We start from the raw sequence: 18,575 nt of genomic DNA, 5'->3' as shown, positions 1-18,575 counted from the left end.
CAAAAAGAAATATTAAGGTAAAGTCATAAGAACGAAAAATTAGAAGAAAATATAAGCTCTCTCATATCTAAAACAACTACACTGGAAAACAGATCAAGGAGAGATCATGGAACTATCAGTGAATTACATAGAAACCATGATCAGAAAAATAATCTAGACAAATTTGAAGAAATCATGAAAGTAAATTGTCCTGATCTATTATAACCAGAGGGCAAAGTGAAAATAGAAAAAATGCACCAGATAATCCCTGAAAGACGTCCTGAAATGTAGGGGCAGCTGGGTAGTACAGTGGATAGATCACTGGCCCTGGAGTCAGGAGGAACTGAGATCAAATCCAGCCTCAGACACTTACTAGCTGTGTGACTCTAGGCAAGTAACTTAATGCCAATTGCTGGCCCCCAAAAGAAATTTTTTAAAAACAGAAATCCCAAAATGAAAACTCCTAGGAATATCATAACCAAAATCCAGACCTCCTGAGCCAAAGAAAAAAATACTGCAATCAGAAAGAGGTCAAGTACTGAGGAGCCAGTCGAGATCAAACAAGATTTATCAGCTACTATTATGAAAGAGAAATGCGGTACTCCAAAACATAAAAAGATATAGGCTTATAATCAAGAATCACTCTCCCAGCAAAACTTAGTATAATCCTATAGGATAAAAAAAAAAAAACCCACTAATGAAATAGAGGACTTCCAAGCATTTGTACTTAAAATACTAGAACTGAGTAGAAAATTTGAAAGGTTAAGTACAGGAGTCAAAGGGAATATGAAATGCAAATACAGATGAGAGCTGGAAAGGATTAAACACAGATGAAGTCTTTATATTCTTACAGGAGGCAGTGACATAAGTGTTTCTTCATTACCATAATGTCAGCAGGGATCATAGAGGGATTTAAATAAGACAGAGGACCTGGGAGTGGTTTTGTTATGTTCCAATTATCTTAAAAGAAGAAAGGGAAAAGAAGGGGAAAGGATTATAGCAGGAAATATGGGGAAAGAGAATGTGGAATTCCCTGACATAACTGGGTTACACAAGCAGAAGCTATACAAAGAAGAAGGGGTGGGAAGAGTGGGTGACACCTAAACCTCACTTTCATCCAATATGGTCAAAAGAAAGTGGAATACACACATCATATTCACTCACACACAGAGTCTGGTGTAGAAATACATTCAATTCAACAGAAAAATTGGAGGGAATGGGGAGAAAGCAGAGAGAGAAATAAGAGGGAGGGCAATTTCAGAAAGAAATTTAAAAGCTAAACAAAGGGATTTTTTTTTCTAGTGACAATAGGGAACCACCAGACTTCATTGAGTAAGAGAGTCACATGGTTAGAGCTGCACTTGAGGAAAATTACTTTGGCAGCAGTGCGTAGGATGGACTGGAATGAGGACTTGAGGCCAGGGTACCAAAGGAGGCCGTGTGGTAATAATCTAGGCGAGAGATGATAAGAGCCTGAACTAAAGTGGTAGCTGTGTGAGCCAAGAGAAGGGCTTTGTTAGTTGGATGTGAGAGATGTTATGAAGGGAGAAACTATAAGGTTTGGCAAATGATGGAATATGTGTAATAAGCAAGAGAAAAGAGTTCAGGATAATGCTAGAGATTACAAACCTTTTCAATATTCTTCCTTTCAGTAATATCATGCATTTTCATGATTTCAGTTATTTATATCTATAGAAATTATTCCCAAAGCTATATATCTACCCTGAATTCCCAACCCAATGCTCTAGTCTCACATTTCCAACTGCCTGATATGTCCTGTTGGCATTTCAAATTCAATTTGTCCAAAACTGAATTTGTCAGCTTCCCCAAAACCTGCCCTCCCCCAAACTTCCCCTTTCCTATTTTTGCTGGCCCAGTCATTCAAGCCTGAAACCTCAGAGCCATCTTTGACTCCTTGCTATCTTTCAGCTCCCCCATTCAGTCAGCTCCCCAAGTCCTATCAGTTCTTCCTCTGCCATAATTCTCATGTATCTCCACTCTCATTACCACCACTGGAGTACTTATTACCTCTGGCTTTGATATTTCTAACAGCCTCTTTCTAATAGATTCTCTGCCTGTTTTCTCCTCCTTGTCAATCCATCCTTCAGATGGCTGCCAAAATAATCTTCCTAACACAGGTCCGACCGTGTCACTCCCTTTTACAAACATCTTCAGTGTGTCTCTATTATCATGAAGATAATGTAAAAATTTCTTAACCCAGCATTCAAGATTCTACACAATTTATATTTCAGTCTTACTTCACTCTACTACCCTTCGTACACTCTGTTCCAGCCAAACTGTCCTATTCACTGTTTCCTAATCTCATCCTGCCCTCTCCCAACTGTATATTTGCACAAGCAGGCTCCCTTTCCACATATCCACCAGTAAAATCCTCTTCCTTCCAGGTTTATCTAGAAGGCCACTTCTTTCATGAAACCATACCTGATTCCCCCAGCTGAAGGAAATCTTCCTCTATCCATATTTCTGATAGCACCTTGCCTAGACCTCTCAGCCTTTTATAGACTCTACCCTGAATTATCCTTTTTTCTGACCATATTTCCCCGGTCCCTACTTCTCTATACCTACCCTTTACCTATTAGATTATTAGCTCCTTTCAGGCATGGATGGTGGTATGTTTTACAAAGGGATTTGTACGTAATAGACACTTAATAACATTTATTGAATTGAATTTCATTCCATGTACATAACTATGTTTATATGATTAATCATAATAATGATAACTGGCATTTATATAGTATTTTAAGGCTCACAAAATACTTTCTGCTGACTCTCGCACCAACCTGGCAGGTAGATATTATTATTATCCTCATTTTTCAGTTAAGGGAATTGAGGCAGACAAAAATTAAGTGACTTGCCCAAGGTCACACAGGTAGTATTTGAGGCCAGATTTTAACTCAGGTCTTCCTGACTCCAAGTCCAATGATCTAACCACTACATATTTCTTCATTCCACAAGATTTTAGATACATACATATATACATATGTAGTGTGTGTAGGTATATATGTATACATATATACACATATAGTTTTTTGAAAACTTTATAGTGCTATAAAATGTTAACTATTGTTATTACTATTAGTGGTTGTAAGAATATTACTAAGAATTGAGTGTGGAGTGTGGATGGTTGAAGGGAAAATAAAGATTGAATTAAAAGATGCAAAGCACCTTGTTCAGCTTGGTGAACCAAGTATCTCAAAAGAACCAAGAATCAATCAACCAGCAAATATTTCCTGAGCCCCTATAATGTGACCAGTAGCAATTAGATGGCTCAGTGCATACAGTCCTGGCCTAGAGTTAGGAAGACCCGACTCAAAAACCTGACTCAGACCTGTCTGAGGTGGGTTTGAGTTCGAAACCAGCCTCAGATACTTCAGCTGTAAAATAGGGAAAATAATAGCACCTAACCCTCAGTATTGTTGTGAGGATCAAATGAGACATTTGTAAAAAAAAAAAAATGTTTAGCACATAGTAAGAGCTATATAAATGCCTATTCCTTTCTCTTCCCCACTTTCTGCATGACTGTGCTTAAGGCACTGTGTTGGGCCCCGAGAAAGATGCAAAGATAATCAGGTAATGAAGATCCATGCCCTCTGGCGCTTACAATTATCAGGGGTGATATGACCATACGCAAATATGCAACACAAAGCAATAACAACATGGGGTCCCAGAATTTGTCATTGGCATCTGGGTTCCAATCCCAGTTCTTCTACTTACCCTCTAGGTGACCTTGAGCAAAGCACTTCATCTCATTGAGCCTCTGCCTCCTCTGTAAAATGAGTGGGTGGAATGATGCTCCTCCTAACAGAGAGGAGATACCCTCAGGGTGAAGAATTTTGGGGGGACAAGGCCAATTTGGAAATTTGTTTTGCTTGACTATGCCTTGTTTCTGGGGTTTTATTTTGGTTTTTTTTCTTGGTGGGGGATAGGAGATGAAATTTTGTTAATTAAAAAAATTTAATTAATTTTTAAAACTAAATACAATGACTATGTTGGACTATGATTTCTAGGGTTCTTTCTAGCCTTAAATCCTGTGAACTACAATATCTATGGTAAAAGGTATAGCACAATAAGAGACAATGAAAATGCTAATTGAGGCCACCCTTCTATGACATTGTTCCTATGGAAGGGCCCCCTAAAATATGATGTTACCTAATGATGCATAATGCTTAAACTAGGCCCTTCTCCCAGAGGAAAGAGGGAGGAAACATAGGTAGAAATACCTAAAATGACTGATGGAGCAACCCTTGACAATTGGGGAATAATTCTAGACTCTATGTTTATCCTTAGCTGACCCATTAGTTACTGATATATTCAAATGTACCTGGGGGAAGGGGTGTCTCTTTCCCCTTAATTGGTACAGATTAAGTTTCCAGGTTCCTTTATCTACCACACTATAAAACTAAATAGCTCTTGGGCCTTACACTACCCTTAATTGATCAAGTAGACTAGACAACTTATTGCCTAGGTAGCACTTGTATATGTGGACCAGACTATTTCCCAAGATCAGACTAAGGCCATAGGATGAAGATGAGATAGAAATCCATATCTCTTTGCATCCGTTTAGTCTGTGTTAATGATTGTTACACTTTAAATAAACCTTCTACTTAAAGGTAGATGTTAATAAAGCTGATTAAAACTAAAAGTTCGGTTTGTGTACATTTCCCACCCCCCCCTAAAGAACCAGCTATTAAACATGTGCCAGCACATCCTTAACCTACCTAGTAGCCATGAGCAGATGTCAACTAATCCAAAGGTTTGGATGTCCTGACTACTAGGGAAAAGCATGTCGACCAGGGAACTAGGAACCTACATGTTCACAACTGGATCAGTTCACAGATCCACCAACAGTGAATTAGTGTCCCAATTTTTCCATATCCCCTCCAATATTTGTTGCTTTCCCCTTCAATCATTTTAGCCAATCTGATAGGTGTAAAATGATATCTCAAGGTTGTTTTAATTTGCATGATTCACATTTTTTCATATGACTATAAATTGTTTTGATTTTTTTCACTGGAAAACTGCTTGTTTGTATCCTTTAACCATTTGTCAATTAGGGAATGATTTATATTCTTATAGATTTGACAGAGTTTTCGTAAATTTGAGATATGAGACCTTTATCTGAAAATCTGTCCATAAAATTTTTCCCCAATTTTTTGCTTTCTTTCTGATCTTGGCTACATGTTTTATCTGCACAAAATCTTTTTAGTTTAATATAATTGAAATGATCTAGTATACATCTCATACTGCTCTCTATCTCTTGTTTATTCATAAATTGTTCCCTTATCCATAAGTCTGATAAGTAATAGGAACAGTTTAATAACTCTTTGGGCATAACTCCAGATTGCTCTCATCCAAATCAAATTTATCATTTTTCCAGGCTAGAAGTAAGCAGCAGTGACCTGACACCCTTATCTCCTGAGAGAATCAGTCTATGAAAGTGTGTTAGCCTAATCAGCTTCTGAGCCATCACTACTCAACCTTCAGCTCCCATCCTGCTTCCTCAAGTCTCATACACCTTTCTAAGAAGGACAGTAAGCTTTGTGGTTTTTTTGGGGGGGGGGAGCAATCAAGGTTAAGTGACTTGCTCAGGGTCACACACAGCTTAGTAAGTGTCAAATATCTGAGACAGATTTGAATTCAGATCTTTCTGATTCCAGGGCTGGTGCTCTATCCACTGTGCCACCTCGCTGCTCCTGACAACATAGTTTTGAGTAGCCCAGGATGCCAGTTTCACATGATGCAGTGAGTATTTTTGAGCAGACACCATTTTGGTTTCTGGGAGATACAAAAGAAATGTAACACAGGGTCCACACCTACCGGAAGTTTCCAGTTTATTTAGGGAGATAGGGCATGAACTCAGGAAAAATAACAGGTTGTCTCCTAGGTCCTTTTGAGCTCTGAAATTTCACAATTCCATAATTAAATGCCAAAAGTGATCGGCACAGACATTAAGAAGTATAGAAGGCCAGGGGGAGGAAGGAGAGATCCTTAAGGGTCTTGGTGGATGAGTGAGGCTTTGTGAAGGAGGTGAGACTTGACCTTGGCCTTGAAATACCTTAAAGAGGAGTTAGATAAAAAGAAAGGAGAGATCATATTCCAGGCTGGGGTAAGGAGAAAATGGGTGAGAAGAGAGAGGGGACATCATGAACAAAGACACAGAGGAATGAGGATGGTTTGTTCGAGGGATGATGAGAAGATGGGCCTGGATGAATAGTAAGGTCTCCCTTGGCTAACTGATAACTTCAGGAGTAGGTGAGGCTCATCTGGGCTCTATTGCCCCTCCTGACATCAGCCAGGCACTTTTCCAGAAAGGCCCAGCCAAAACCAATCACAGCCAAGGCCAATCTCCCCAACCAACAAGGACCTCTCCTCCTTCCCGAGCTTCTATAGCTCTCAATGTTTATACAGCTCATTTTTTGGCCCTATAGAATCTTGAAATTTGAGGGGTAGAAGAGACCTGTAAGAGCAGCTGGCAGTTTTACTACTTGCCCTGTTTCCTCCAAAAAAACCAGGAAACTTTTTGTAGGAAAAAAAAAAAAAGGAGTTAGGACCCAGATAGAAAACAGAGCAGGTAATGGAGGGCCTGTATCTTTGACTCTGGAAGAATCATTTACCGATTTAATGCCAAATGCTAAGTATTGAATCCTGAGTGCTTTGGAGTCCATGCCGAAGGTCATGGGCTGGGGGCCACTTAGCCACAGGTTCCATAAGCATAGAGGAAATGGTTCTCTGACATGCTAAGCCAAAGGTATAGGAGAGAAAGACACTCCTGGGGAAAGGGGAAAGGAGTAAGGAAGAGAAATGGGGAGGCTGTCAGCAAGGCCTTAAGAAGAGGAAGTGATCCTGGTTTCAGTTCCTCTCCGCCTCCATTAAGGGGAAATACTCTCCATTTTTCCCAGTGCTAACTAAGCCCTTCTGGGTCCCTTTCCTTAGGCCTTGAAACCTAGGAGGGAGCCCAAATGAAACTGTGCAACAGTCCTCCACCTCACCCTTTTCAAGTAGCCAGAGAATCTGCGAGCCAGGATGGCCCCGGCCATGATGGTGGACCATAGCATCCAAACCCAACTCAGGAAAAAAACCTGGGGCACTTTAGAGAGTTTCACTAGGGTCAAAAATTCAAAAGACAGAAGCCAGGCCTAATGAACTGAAACTGAAGGCACAAATGTCACCCATCCCACCCTCTTCAACCATTTAACTTCCCCAGTGGAAGGGAGGAGACAAGAAGCTCCTATCCTTCCCTACTCCAGACCCGACTCCTTATCCATGGCCAAGGGAGGTAAGTCTGTAATGGAGAATCCAGAATCCAGAGGTTTAGTTCAATATTAAATACTCACTGTGTCCAGGCAGAATAACTTGACTGTACTGAAGAAAATTCTGCACCCACTGCCCCTCTACCCCCAAGACCTTGAGGCCAGGGTCTTTTTTTTTTTTTTGTGGTGAGGCAATGGGGTGAAGTGACTTGCCCAGGGTCACACAACTAGTAAATGTCAAGGGTCTGAGGCCATATTTGAACTCAGGTCTTCCTGAATCCAGAGTCAGTGCTCCACCCACTGCGTCATCTAGCTGCCTGAGGCCAGAGTCTTCTTGATCCAATTCATGGTGTAAGGACTGATAGAACTATTGAGAAAAGTGCTATTCAGATCAAAAAATATTTTAAAAATTGGGGAGAGTAAGAGTCATAATAATAATAATAAATTCCCATTTGTATCCCTCATTCTTGAGTCTGGTCCTTCCTCCTCTACAGCTCCTTCAGTTTCTGAGCTTAGTAACTATTTCCAGATTCTGGTATTGGGGATAATCATGGCTAGTAGGGAATAGATTCTAGCTTCAAAATTTCAGTTAATCAGTCAACAAGTATTTATTAAGCACTTCCTCTAGCCCCAGCTCTATGCTCAGCTCTGGAGATACCAAGAAAGGCATGGTTCCTGGACTCAAGGAGCTCACATTCTGATGGGGGAGGCAACATGAAAACAATTGTAGATAAAAGACATACACAATTTAAATAGAAGACGATGTCAATGAGAAGGTGCTAATAGTGGGGGAAGCTGGGAAAGGCCTCCTGCAAAAGAAGTTAGGGAAGCCAAGAGGCAGAGTTAAGTAGGGAGAGCATTCCAGGCAAGGGGAACAGCCATGGACACAGGAGATGGAGCATTATTTGCAAGGAACAGTAAGAAGGCCAATGTGTCCCTGGATTGTAAAGCACATAGAGGGGAGTAAAACCTACAACTAGAAAGAAAGGATAGGGCCAAAAGGCACACAGAGGATTTTATAGTTGATCCTGGAGGTAATAGGAAGCCACTATAATTTATTGAAGGGGGGGAGCTCAGATCTGCACTTCAGGAAAATTACTTTTTCACATTGCTTCAGACAATTGGACAGGCAACAGGGATCTGTATCCTCCATTCCTGGTGGACCTTCATCTGCCCTCATGAGAGCAGAAGATGAGGTGAGGGCCTGAAGGACAGAGAGGAGGAACACCCACAAATCAAATTTGCCTCTTGTCTATTAATCTATCTTTTTTTGAAAATGTTTATATTTTTTCCAATTACATGTAAAAACAATTTTAATATTTGTTTTTTAAACTTTTGAGTTCCAAAATCTCTTCCTCCTTCTTACCATTCCTTGAGAGGGCAAGCAATTTGATATAGATTATACATGTGCAGTCATGCAAAACAGATTTCCATATTAGTCATGCTGCAAAAGAGAACACAGACCAAAAAAAAAAAAAACAAGAAAAATAAAGTTTAAAAAAAAGTATGCTTCAATCTGTACATCAGACTCCATCAGTTCTTTCTCTGGAGGTTGATAGCATTTTTTCCTAAGTCCTTCATTGTCTTGGAGCAATGTATTACTGAGAATAGCTAAGCATTCACAATTGATCATATACAATATTGACATCACTGTGTACACTGTTCTCCTGGTTTTGCTCATTTTACTTTGCATCAGTTCATGTAAGTGTTTCCAGGCTTTTCTGAAATCACCCTGCTTGTCATTTCTTATAGCACAATAATATTCCATGATCATCATGTACCACAACTTGTTTAACCATTCCTCAATAGATGGATATCCCCTTAATTTCCAACTCTTTGCCATCACAAAAAGAGCTGCTATAAATATTTTTGTACAAATAGTTGACCTACATTCAATTGTGGATTATTCATGTGTGAATTATGTACTTTGTAGAATATGTATTCCTCTTCCACCACGCAGCATAATCATCACAGGATCATAGATTTAGAAATTCAAGAGATCCTAGAGGCCATTTAGTTCAACACCCCCATTTTACAGATGAGAACACCAAGGCCCAGAGAGGCTAAATTACTTGCCCAGAGTCACACAAGTAGTAAGTGTCTGGGGCAGGGTCAGAACCCAGGTCTTCCTGAATCCAAGCTCAGTGTTCTATCCACTTTGTCAGTAGCAGTGAGTACCTAGGGAATATAAAATATCCTTAGAGAATTTGATCTGTAACCCCTCAAAATCAAAGAAAAGATTGTTTTAAACTAGCCTTTGTTATGAGCTATCTATGTTACTACAGATAATTAGGAGTTGGATTTGGACAGAAATGTCAACAACTCCACTGACATCTGATATGTCATGGTGGTACAGCAGTGATCCTGGGTCCTAGAGGACTGTCAGGTGACGACTGTCCTGTCTGGTACAAAGGCTTGGAGCTGGGCCTGGTGATGGAAAAGCAGCCTAGTTAAGTTTGTGGAAGTTTATCACCAGAAGCCTGGTTACCACAAGATGAATTTATTTTTTTAATTTTATCACAGAAACTCATAAAGCCACCTACTAATAGGTAGCATGGTTTCCCTGAGGTAACCAGTCATCAGTACAGAGAATAGAGCCCTCCCAGCTGCCAACTGGAATGGAGTGGATTAAACATTTATTAAGCACCTACTATTTGTCAGGCACTGGGCTAAGAACTTTACAATTATTATCTTATTTGATTCTCACTACCTGGGAGGTAGGTGCTACTATTATCCCCATTTTACAGATAAGATTGAGGCAGACTGAGGTTAAAGGACTTGCCTCAAGGTCACACAGCTATTAAGTGTCTGAGACCAGATTTGAATTCAGGTCTTCTTGAGTCCAGGGCTAGCACTCCATCTACTGTACCACCCAGCTGCCTCTGAATGTGTCCCTAAGAGGATATAGGCAGAGTAGATGAAAGATCCAGTGAAGTCCTCTCACCATAAAAGGTTTATAGGTATAGAGATGGAAGACACCTTTTAGTCTAGTCTAACCCTTTCATTTTATAGATGGGGAAATTGAGGCCCAGAGGCATTAAGTTACTTGCCCAAGGTCACACAAGTCATAAATGGCAGGATTTAAGCTAAAGTTCTTCAACTCCAAATCCAGGACCACATTGTCTCCTGCCAGGGAGGCCAAAGACCGGAGCTGGATTCTCTCTTATCAAAGGCATTGTTGATTTCTCAGGCTGGGGAGGAGTAAGTCAAATGATGTCTTGGGTGGAGTTTCTATCTCTTTATATCCTCTGTGGCTGTGTATCTCCTTCTCTCCTTTCTTATGAGAAGAAAGAAGGTCAAGCAGGAGATACCAAGGAAAAAACAAAGGACAGAGATCTAATGGGTAATGCCACACGTCAAGCTAGAGTTTATTGACTCAAAGGTGGGCTGAATTCACCAAAAGAATCACTGCAGATCCTCAGTTCTTCCATGGGGTACCCATTCTCTCTAGGGGCAGATGTCTTCTCTTTAGCTCTAGCAACATCACACTGTCAGAAGACCCAACTCCTCCTTCAAGCTGATCCAGAGAGGATTGACTTCTCATATCCCCCAGTGAGGAGCACCAGGGCCATTCCCCTATAGCCATAGGGAGCTGGAGGGCTGAGGAGAGAGGCGAACCCCAAACAAGGACAGTAGCAAGACATGAGCTTCTTCCTAGAGGATCAAGATGGAAGAGATTAGGTAGGAAGTCAGACTTTGAAGAGCACAGCTCTGTTCTTAGCATTCTTCCCTCATTAACCCTCCCTTCTGCTCTTCCCTCCCTATGAGAGAGAGAAGGAGAGGCAGAAAGAGGGTCCAAGACAGAATAGGAGTAAATTATGAGAGGCATTGAAAGGAGAGAATGGAGAAAAGCTAGGTAGACTGGGGAGGTGTAGGTGGAAAAGAGACTGGAGATATTGGGGAAGAGAAGATGGAGAGAGGCTGGGGAGGAGAAAATGAAGAGAAGTTGAGAAACTTGACAAGGAGTAGATGGAGAGGGGCTGGGGGAACTGGAGAGGAGCAGACATAAAGAGAAGCTGGGAGAACTAAGCAAAGGTAGACAAAGGGAGAAGTAGAGTGGGAAAAACTGTGAAGTTAGGTGTTTTCATCATTGAATAAATAAAAGCAGAAGGTTTGAATGTAGGGAGCCAAAGAAGTGTCACTTGGCTTATCAAGTCTGAGAACTGCTGCCCTAAAATGATGCCCCTTGGAAGAAACGGTTCTTTTGCATGGAGCAAAGACAGAAACTCTGCTCTGCAATCTTCTATCTGAGTAGAATTAGAGATTTATTTCTCCAAGGATAAAAGGAGGAGGTATGAGCCCACTGGAGACCAAACAGGCCAATGCTGGAAGAAACCAAGTGAAAAACAAAAGGACACCTTGTCCTGAGACAATGCGAGCGTACATATACACACAGACAGATGCACGCATGCACACACATTGAGCTTGAAAGTTAAATGCATTGCTATCAGAAGGTGGGTCCCCACTCACCTCTCACGCGTCCCTGAACCGGGGGGGGAGGAGAGGGGGGAATTCCCCCTGCGTCAGACTGGTCTGTCATAGAAGTGCTTATAGCCACCTTCGGTGTGGCTGAGGTGGCCACTGATAGTGAAGGGAGGACCCAGCTCCAGCTCCCCGGATTTCAGGTTGCTGAGGAACAAGAGACACATATTGTCATAAATTCATAGATTCATAGGACCTAGAGTTAAATGCACTTAGAGATCCTCTAATACAAACATCTCATTTTTTTAAAATGAGGAAAATAAGTCCTGGAGAGGGTGATTTGCTCAGTCACACACCTAAGAAGTATCAAAGCATTTGGGGTTTGGAAACCAGGTCCTTTGACCCCAAATCCAGTGCTCTTTCCACTAAAGATTCTGTTAATAAGGGTAGGAGCAGAACTTAGGTGGGAAGAAGGCTTTCACAGGAATCCAGACTTTCTTTGGGTTCCCTGCCAGTTAGGTTACACAATTGGGAGAAAGTCTGGACAGCAAGAATCTTCTCTCACTGGGTTGGGGGCAGAGGATGGAATGTGGAAGAGTGAAGATTTCACACCAGGGGGTATGCATCCCCAGGGGTCTTGCTTGATTAATACTGCTATTGGCTGATAGATCTTCTTTCAAGACAGCAACTTCAATCCATCATGGTAAGGGAAAGAAGGCGGGGAGGATGGATCTTAAGATCATAGATTTATACCAGAAGAAACCTTAGTCAGGCCATCAACCCCACCTCACCCCCATTTTACAGATGGGGCAATAATGGCCCAGAGAAGCTATTGACCTCAGGAGAGCCCTAACAGAAGAGTATTTCTGATTATCTGAGATCCTAGAGTGCTCAGAACCTGCCATAGGTATGTTTGTATTCTAGTTTTTATTAATGGGATATTCTGAAGTATTGAGCTATAATGATTGCTAAAATAAGATCTGTTTAGGTTCTAACATCCTATGATTCTATGACTATCTAGCTCTACTTTGGAATAAAAAAAATTGACCACCTTAAAGTTATAAAGGAGCAGAAAAAGGAGACAGTAGTCAGGGAAGAGGAAAACATGAGCGCTCTTTCCCATTGGCAGGACAGAGTGATGCCAGACAGTATGGTCCACAGAGTGAATTTGGAGTCAGAGAACTTGGGTTCAGATCCTAGGATGAGTCACTTAGACTCTCTGGATCTAAATTTCTTCATTCTAAGATGAGTGGGAAGGTCTATGTAACCTCCAAGATACCTTCCAGCATCAAATCTTTGATCCCATGAGCCTGCGATTACACTGGCCTGGCTGGCAATGTCCCTGACAGTAGGGCTTGTTCAGAGATGAAGTCCTCAGGTAACCCCAGGCCTACTCACCGGATCTGATACAGGTTAAACACAAAGTTGGGCCCTAGAAAGACAAAGAGACAGAAAGAAGAGAATTAGTGCTATCCATAGGGAAGCATGTACCTACTGGGATAATCTTAGTTTACATGTTGGATCTTGGGGAAAAACTGAGGTCCTAGGAGGAATTTATTTCAGGCTGTGTTGCAGATATGTTCCAGGTTCTTTGGACCTCATCTGTATCCTGTGGGATATTTTTCATTGTCCTTGAGTTAGCCGTCTTCACAGGGACAGGACACCCAGAGAGTAAAAGGCTTATTAAGTCACTGAAACTTTTCTACTTTGTAGGTCATGACTGTCATGAATATAAAACACTCATCTTAAAGTGGGGAAGGCTCAGATTTATCAGCTAAATCCATTACAATCTTAAAAAACGGGGGGAAGGGTTTAACCCACTTCTTTGGTTCCCATGTATTCCAGAAGCACTCAACTAACTGCTTCAGTCCTCAGGGTATCCAGAAATGAATGTACATAGTAGTTGGGAGCCCTGTCAAAGAACCTCAGTAAACTCCCAGTGAATCTGTAAGAGCTGGCCAGCCAAGGAGGGGGCCCAGAGACCTAGCTGATTGGGAGGATGGTAGTGATAGAGTACAGCCTACAGTGACCTTTGCCTTCGAGTCTATGAAAGGTTCTGCAGGCCATCTGTTTTCACCCCTACTTTTTTGCACAATTGGTTGGCAAGAACAACAGAAGATTGCATGTTTCTAAGGCACAGCAAGAACCCTCTTTCATTGCCCTCCCTTATCCCTCTGTAAATACACACACACACACACACACACACACACACCACACACACACCACACACAAATACAGACACACATTTCAAACAGTCAGCTGCCTGACAAAATCTCCAACCACTTCAACCACAGGAAATATTTTTATGTTCCGCTCAGGTAGGAACAGAGCTCATGCTGCTTTAACCAGCCCACGCCCTTACTCTACCCCAGCTGTGATGGTTGTGAGCCCCAAGGGACTAGGCAGAGCTCCCAGGATGCTGGCATGTACTCACCCTCCCAGCAGTATCCGTGTTGGTACCACTTGGCCAGACTGTAGCCAAGAATGGACACTAACAGCAGTGATAGCCCCACTCCTAGGATCAGGCCTAAAGTGCTGATGGACTCCTCACCTGCAGAGAGAGCAAGAGCGGAGGGTAACATTAGCCTCTTTAGGAAGGCCTTGGTGACACCCCACACTAGACAGAGATAGGAGTAGGCCTTGGAGAGCCAACCTAAGGCCCAGACTCTGGCCTTGGGAAACTGAGGACCCCAAATTAGAAAGAAACCACAATGCAGAGCAACCAGCCTCCTCCTAGTCCACATCATTCTCCTCCATAAACTATAACTTTGGATCACCTTTACTCCGGGTGACATAATTGGATTCTTGGGCCTGGTTATAACATGAGAGATGGGAGGGGAGGAGAACAGGGGAAAGTCTACACCCTCTGGAATGATGATGGAGGTTCCTCTGAGGTGTCCATTGTGTTGACAAAGTGGGAGAGAGTTTCCCCCATTGTATGAGAAGCAAGGTGATGTAGTGAAAATAATGTTTGACACTTTTGTTATTGTTCAGTCATTTTTTAGCCATGTCTAACTCTTCATGACCCCATGCAGGGTTTTCTTGGCAAAGATACTGGAATAGTTTGCAATTTTCTTCTCCAACCCTTTTTACAGATGGGGAAACTGAGACAAGCAGGGTTAAGTGATTGGCCCACAATCACACAGCTAGTGTCTGAGGTCAAATTTGAACTCAGGTCTTCCTGACTCCAGGCCCACTCTCTATCTACCATGCCACAATATACAACTCCAGCCTAAATCTCTTCCATTACAGTTATTGCCCAACATTCAGGTTGACTAGGTTTTTGTTTTGTTTTGTTTTCATCACAGACATTCAGATATAGGAGCAAGGAGACAGGTATATTGTACACCCTCAGATTCTTTCTACTTAGGCTGAGTTATATCTCCTCAAAGGACTCATTGTAAAAGAAATGGTCCTGGAGCAGTTAGAAAACAGTAGAAACCAGCTGAATCCCAGACCTATTTTCTTTTTTGTTTAGTTAAATTCTTATTTTCAAAGATTCATTTTCTCTCCCTTTTGCATTCCTTTCCCCCTCTACTTGAGGAAACAAAACAAAACAAAACAAAAACCCAAACATGTACAAATATGTACATGTCTAGAAAAACATTGGACTTGTCTAAAAATATATGTCTCAATCTACACCAAGTCCATCACCCCATTCTCAGGAGCAGACAGTCTTTCTATCATCTGTTTTCTGGAATTGTGATCAGCCATTACACTGATCTCGAAGCTAGGTGGCACAGTGGTTAAAGCGTCATGCTTGGAGTAGGGAAAACTCCTCTTCCTGAGTTCAAATCTGGACTCAGACATTTACTAGCTGTGTGTGATCCTGGGCAAAGTCACTTAATCCTGTCTGATTTAGTTTCCTCTTCTGTAAAATGGCCTGGAGAAGGAAATAGCAAATCACTCTAGTATCTTTGCCAAAAAAAAAAACCCCAAATAGGATCACAAAGAGTCCGACGCAACTGAAAAATGACTAAACAACATTACACCGATCAGAGTTCCCAAGTCTTCGAAGTTATTTGTCTTTACAATATTTTTGTAATGTATAAATTGTTCTCCTGGTTCTGCTTAACTCACTCTGAATCAATTCATAAAAATCTTCCCAGGTTTCTCTGATAGTGGTCCCTTCATCATTTCTAATAGCGCAACAGTATTCCATAATATTCTGTATAATTTGTTTGGCCATTGCCCATATGATGGGCACTCCCAGCATTTATAATTCTTTGCTTCCACAAAATAGGCTATTTTAAGTATTTTTGTACAAAAAGGTCAGATCCACTTTCCAAGAACTTCTAAAAAAAATTTTTAGAAGCCACCCCCACCATCCCACCCCCAGCCTGAGTAGATTCGAGTTCAGTTAGAACACTCCCTGGCATGACTGGGAAACCCAAAATTTCCCCAGTTCTTTTAGCCTCTCAAGAAATGAATGCATGCCTTCTTCTCTTTAATACCATCAACTTGGGGTTAAACAAAACAAAACAAACCAAAACCCCAAAGCTTGACAAGATCAAAAGAAAAAAGATTAAAGTAAATACAAGGTAATTGGGGTAAGGATGGGTGGAGGTGCTAGCAAAAAGCTGTGCTAGGCCCTCGAGGGAGCAGGGGAGGTGCAAAGAAAAATGACACAGTCCCTACTCTAAAGTAGTTTACAATCTAGTAGGGTCTTATTTCCCCTAATACAAATAACTATACACAATACAAATACTATAACACAAGACCACAGGTAATAAGTGCAAAGGAGAGTTTAGGACAAAGTACTATGAGGAAGTGAATTATGGAGGAAGAGATCACTCCTGATTGTTGGGGAGTAATGAGGGTCAAAAAGTAAGAGAAATCTCCCTAGAGAGTGGCATCACATTGACGGATTTCAACAGGCAGAAAACTCCACTACCTTCCTCTTTCTTCAAATCTCACCATCAGTACAGTGTTTGCCTACCCTCCCCTTCCCTTCCTCAGTCATATCACCAACCCCTAAGACCACAAGAGCAGACACTCAAGATCTCATTTAGATCTCCAGTCTCCGTTTAGGCCCAGGTTTCTGACTCTGACAGAAAGGGCCACTGCTCCAAGTAGCCTTTATTAGCTATTATGGGATGGGCTAATATGACATTTTTTAGCCAGATGGCACTGTCTTCAATGGTTAGGGTCCTATCTTCACTCTCCCTAACTAACTATTAAATCAACCATTAATATCTATGCAGCGTGAAGTTATATTTGAGCCATGTTTCTTAAACCTGGCACACGAATTGCTTCATACAGTTAAAAGTGACAGAAATCATCTAATCCAACACCTTCATTTTATTGATAGAGAAATTGGGGCCCAGAAAAGTCACGTGGTTTTTCCCAGAGTCACACAGCTAATTCAAATCCAGGTCTTCTAGCCCTAGATTCAATATTCATCTCATTACACCATTGTTTGATGGATATATAAGAGATCAGACCCAATCCTGCTATCTCAACCACCTCCCCCTTCATGGTTTTTTTTGTTTGTTTTGTTTTGGTTTGGTTTTTGGTTTTTTTTTTTGGCAATGGTAAAATCGTTAGACTATGAAGTCCAGTACAGATGCCACTCTTACAAACTGAAAGACTGGGAAAGACAAACCTGATCGTAATGAGTCTTTCATCTTCTCTACAGCTGAGGAAAGGATAAGGCACAATCGTTTCTGGAAAGCACATACCCCCTTGCGGCAGATCCAGCCCCTAGCACTTAGAGTTTAAGCTCAGCTAGTTGTCCGTGTTTCACTATGAGGGAGCTGAGGCTAAAGAAATGCAGTCGCACAGCTATGGAGTCACACGGCTGTGGAGTGTCAGAGACCAGACTACAGTCAGGTCTCCTGTCTCCCAGCCCAGTGCCCTTTCATTGTATCATGCCATAAGAATAAAGGAATGACAGGGGGGAGTCAGACTTCTCCAGAGTTCAGTGAGAAATCTCTCCAGAGGCTTTGGGGCAAATCTACATTCTGCACTTTTCCTACATCAAGGATTTAAGATTGAGAACAGCAAGGGCTGACCTCCTGAGATTTGTTCAGAATGCCGAACTCTTGTAAGAGTAACCTGTTACCACCTTCTCTCAGTGAATAATTCACTCAGGGTTGTTGGGCTATGTATAGGGAAAATGACAATAAAAACATGTTAGCCATGTGGCTCTTTAAGGGCACAAAGTACATGATAATCTTTGCACTCTGCAACGCACTATGCCCCTTCCCCACAACAACCCTGAGATGGGCCAGGCAAGTATTGTTGTTATTGTTAACTTCATTTTGTATAGTCAATTCAGCAAATATTTATTAAATGCTTATAGTGTGCTGGGGACACAAAGATGAATATGAAGCAGTTGCTGCCCTCAGCAAGCTTACATTCCACTGTGAGATACTACTTGTACACGGATAAGTAAATAATAACAACAACTCACATTTCTATAGTGCTTCAAGGTCTACAATTTCTACAAAATGCGCGTGCATGGAAGTCTCCATTAACATGTCTCATCGTGGTGAGGTGGTCACCCCAGATTTTCAAAAGCCATGCTATGCCATTGGAATCCAAGCTCTGGCAAGTCTGTGAATACAGTCCTGGCAAATAGACAGAGTCTGTAATCCAAGGACCAGCCTGGCTGAGTACAGAGTGGTTCATCATAAACAGGCTGGCCTCTAGGCAATGTGTTCTCCAGCCTTGGCAAGTCAAGGAACAAAATAAAATAGAAAATGGCCCTTGGTCCTACGCAGCCCTCTTTCTCTTCTGCAGTGCATAGCAGAGTTGTAGAGAAAGAAACAGGAAGTATGAAGCATCATACATTTTTTATGTCACCTATAAACATTAACTTAATAAGACACTTGTTCAGGGACCAAGTAGATACACTCCTACTAGATGAACTAAATCATGTCAATATGTATCATCTTATTG

General features: G+C 41.6%; 1 protein-coding gene across 1 annotated transcript; it reads right to left on the bottom strand.

The window, feature by feature from the left end:
- Window positions 1–10,604: 10,604 nt before the first annotated feature.
- SMIM35 (small integral membrane protein 35) lies at window positions 10,605–17,329 on the bottom strand. Its single transcript, XM_027835745.1, has 5 exons — window positions 17,278–17,329; window positions 14,107–14,223; window positions 13,071–13,104; window positions 11,721–11,879; window positions 10,605–10,904 (listed from the first exon to the last, which is right to left on the bottom strand). The coding sequence occupies exons 1-4, from the start codon at window positions 17,297–17,299 to the stop codon at window positions 11,774–11,776; spliced, it is 279 nt and encodes a 92-aa protein (XP_027691546.1). The 5' UTR covers window positions 17,300–17,329; the 3' UTR covers window positions 10,605–10,904; window positions 11,721–11,773.
- Between the last annotated feature and the right edge of the window lie 1,246 nt (window positions 17,330–18,575).

The sequence above is a fragment of the Vombatus ursinus genome, unplaced genomic scaffold (genome assembly GCF_900497805.2).
Source record: "Vombatus ursinus unplaced genomic scaffold, bare-nosed wombat genome assembly UNPS02014816.1, whole genome shotgun sequence".
Taxonomy (NCBI): Eukaryota; Metazoa; Chordata; class Mammalia; order Diprotodontia; family Vombatidae; genus Vombatus; species Vombatus ursinus.
Note: the sequence above shows the minus strand (reverse complement) of the source record. Positions and strands in the feature narration are given on the sequence as shown.

What these genes read in the sequence shown, in the direction of transcription:
- SMIM35 (XM_027835745.1), bottom strand. Translation starts at nt 17,299, where the DNA reads ATGAAAGACTCATTACGATCAG. An exon ending in GAAAGACTCATTACGATCAG is followed by an intron (nt 14,224 to 17,277) that starts GTTTGTCTTTCC and finishes CTCTCTCTGCAG; the next exon opens with GTGAGGAGTCCATCAGCACT. An exon ending in TTTAACCTGTATCAGATCCG is followed by an intron (nt 11,880 to 13,070) that starts GTGAGTAGGCCT and finishes CTTGTTCCTCAG; the next exon opens with CAACCTGAAATCCGGGGAGC.